This window comes from Cynoglossus semilaevis, chromosome 2 (genome assembly GCF_000523025.1).
Source record: "Cynoglossus semilaevis isolate Cse_v1.0 chromosome 2, Cse_v1.0, whole genome shotgun sequence".
NCBI lineage: Eukaryota > Metazoa > Chordata > Actinopteri > Pleuronectiformes > Cynoglossidae > Cynoglossus > Cynoglossus semilaevis.
Window position 1 is genome coordinate 16,892,379 of NC_024308.1, and position 655 is coordinate 16,893,033.

A 655-nucleotide genomic window follows, 5' to 3' on the forward strand; every position below is an offset into this window, starting at 1 on the left:
CAGCACTTCCCTGGACAGTTCAATCCACAGGTATATTTTTATTCAAATGTATAATAATTTTTATTTACATTTTCTTTCCAAATAATAGGATTTTAAATAATCAAAGCACTTGTTTTTCCTCATCTCTAATTTACATTTTCTTTCTGCTCAGATCCTTTCACAACCAAACATAGTTTCACCTCTGGTCCGACCTCCCCATGCTAACTCATTTGCTGGAGGTGTTCAGCGGTCTACCATGGGACCACCAATATCTCCCAATATGGGTGGTGGTCTTTGGCTGCATCCCCGCCCACAGCACCCACAGCACCCTCAGCACCCTCAGCACCCCCAGCATCCCCAGCACCCTCAGCACCCCCAGCACAGCCAGCACAGCCAACATCCTCTGCGTGGACCCTCTGGTCCTTCTATTGTACCTAGAGGCACACAGTCTTCTCTAAAAGCTGAACAGGATTTAAAGGTTGTTCTCTATTGTTATCATTATTTTATTGCAGGCCATTCCAGTAATCTGACTGATTTTTGCTGATTGTTTTAGCTCTGCTCATCTTTTATTTCTCTCTATAGGCAAAGCAGAGAGCTGAAGTGCTGCAGTCCACTCACAAGTTCTTCTCAGAGCAGCAGCAGCAGCTCAAGCCTCCACAAGTAAACAAAGCGACTC

The 655-nt window shown here is 44.9% G+C and overlaps 1 protein-coding gene across 1 annotated transcript in view; it reads left to right on the forward strand.

The window, feature by feature from the left end:
- Positions 1 to 655, forward strand: part of prrc2c (proline-rich coiled-coil 2C) — a 20,947-nt gene that overhangs the window by 17,483 nt on the left and 2,809 nt on the right. Inside the window, 2 exon segments of the mRNA XM_025064995.1 lie at positions 1 to 30; positions 152 to 310. The exon segment at positions 1 to 30 is cut by the window's left edge and continues 46 nt beyond it. Of these exon segments, the coding sequence (XP_024920763.1) occupies positions 1 to 30; positions 152 to 310 (189 nt within the window).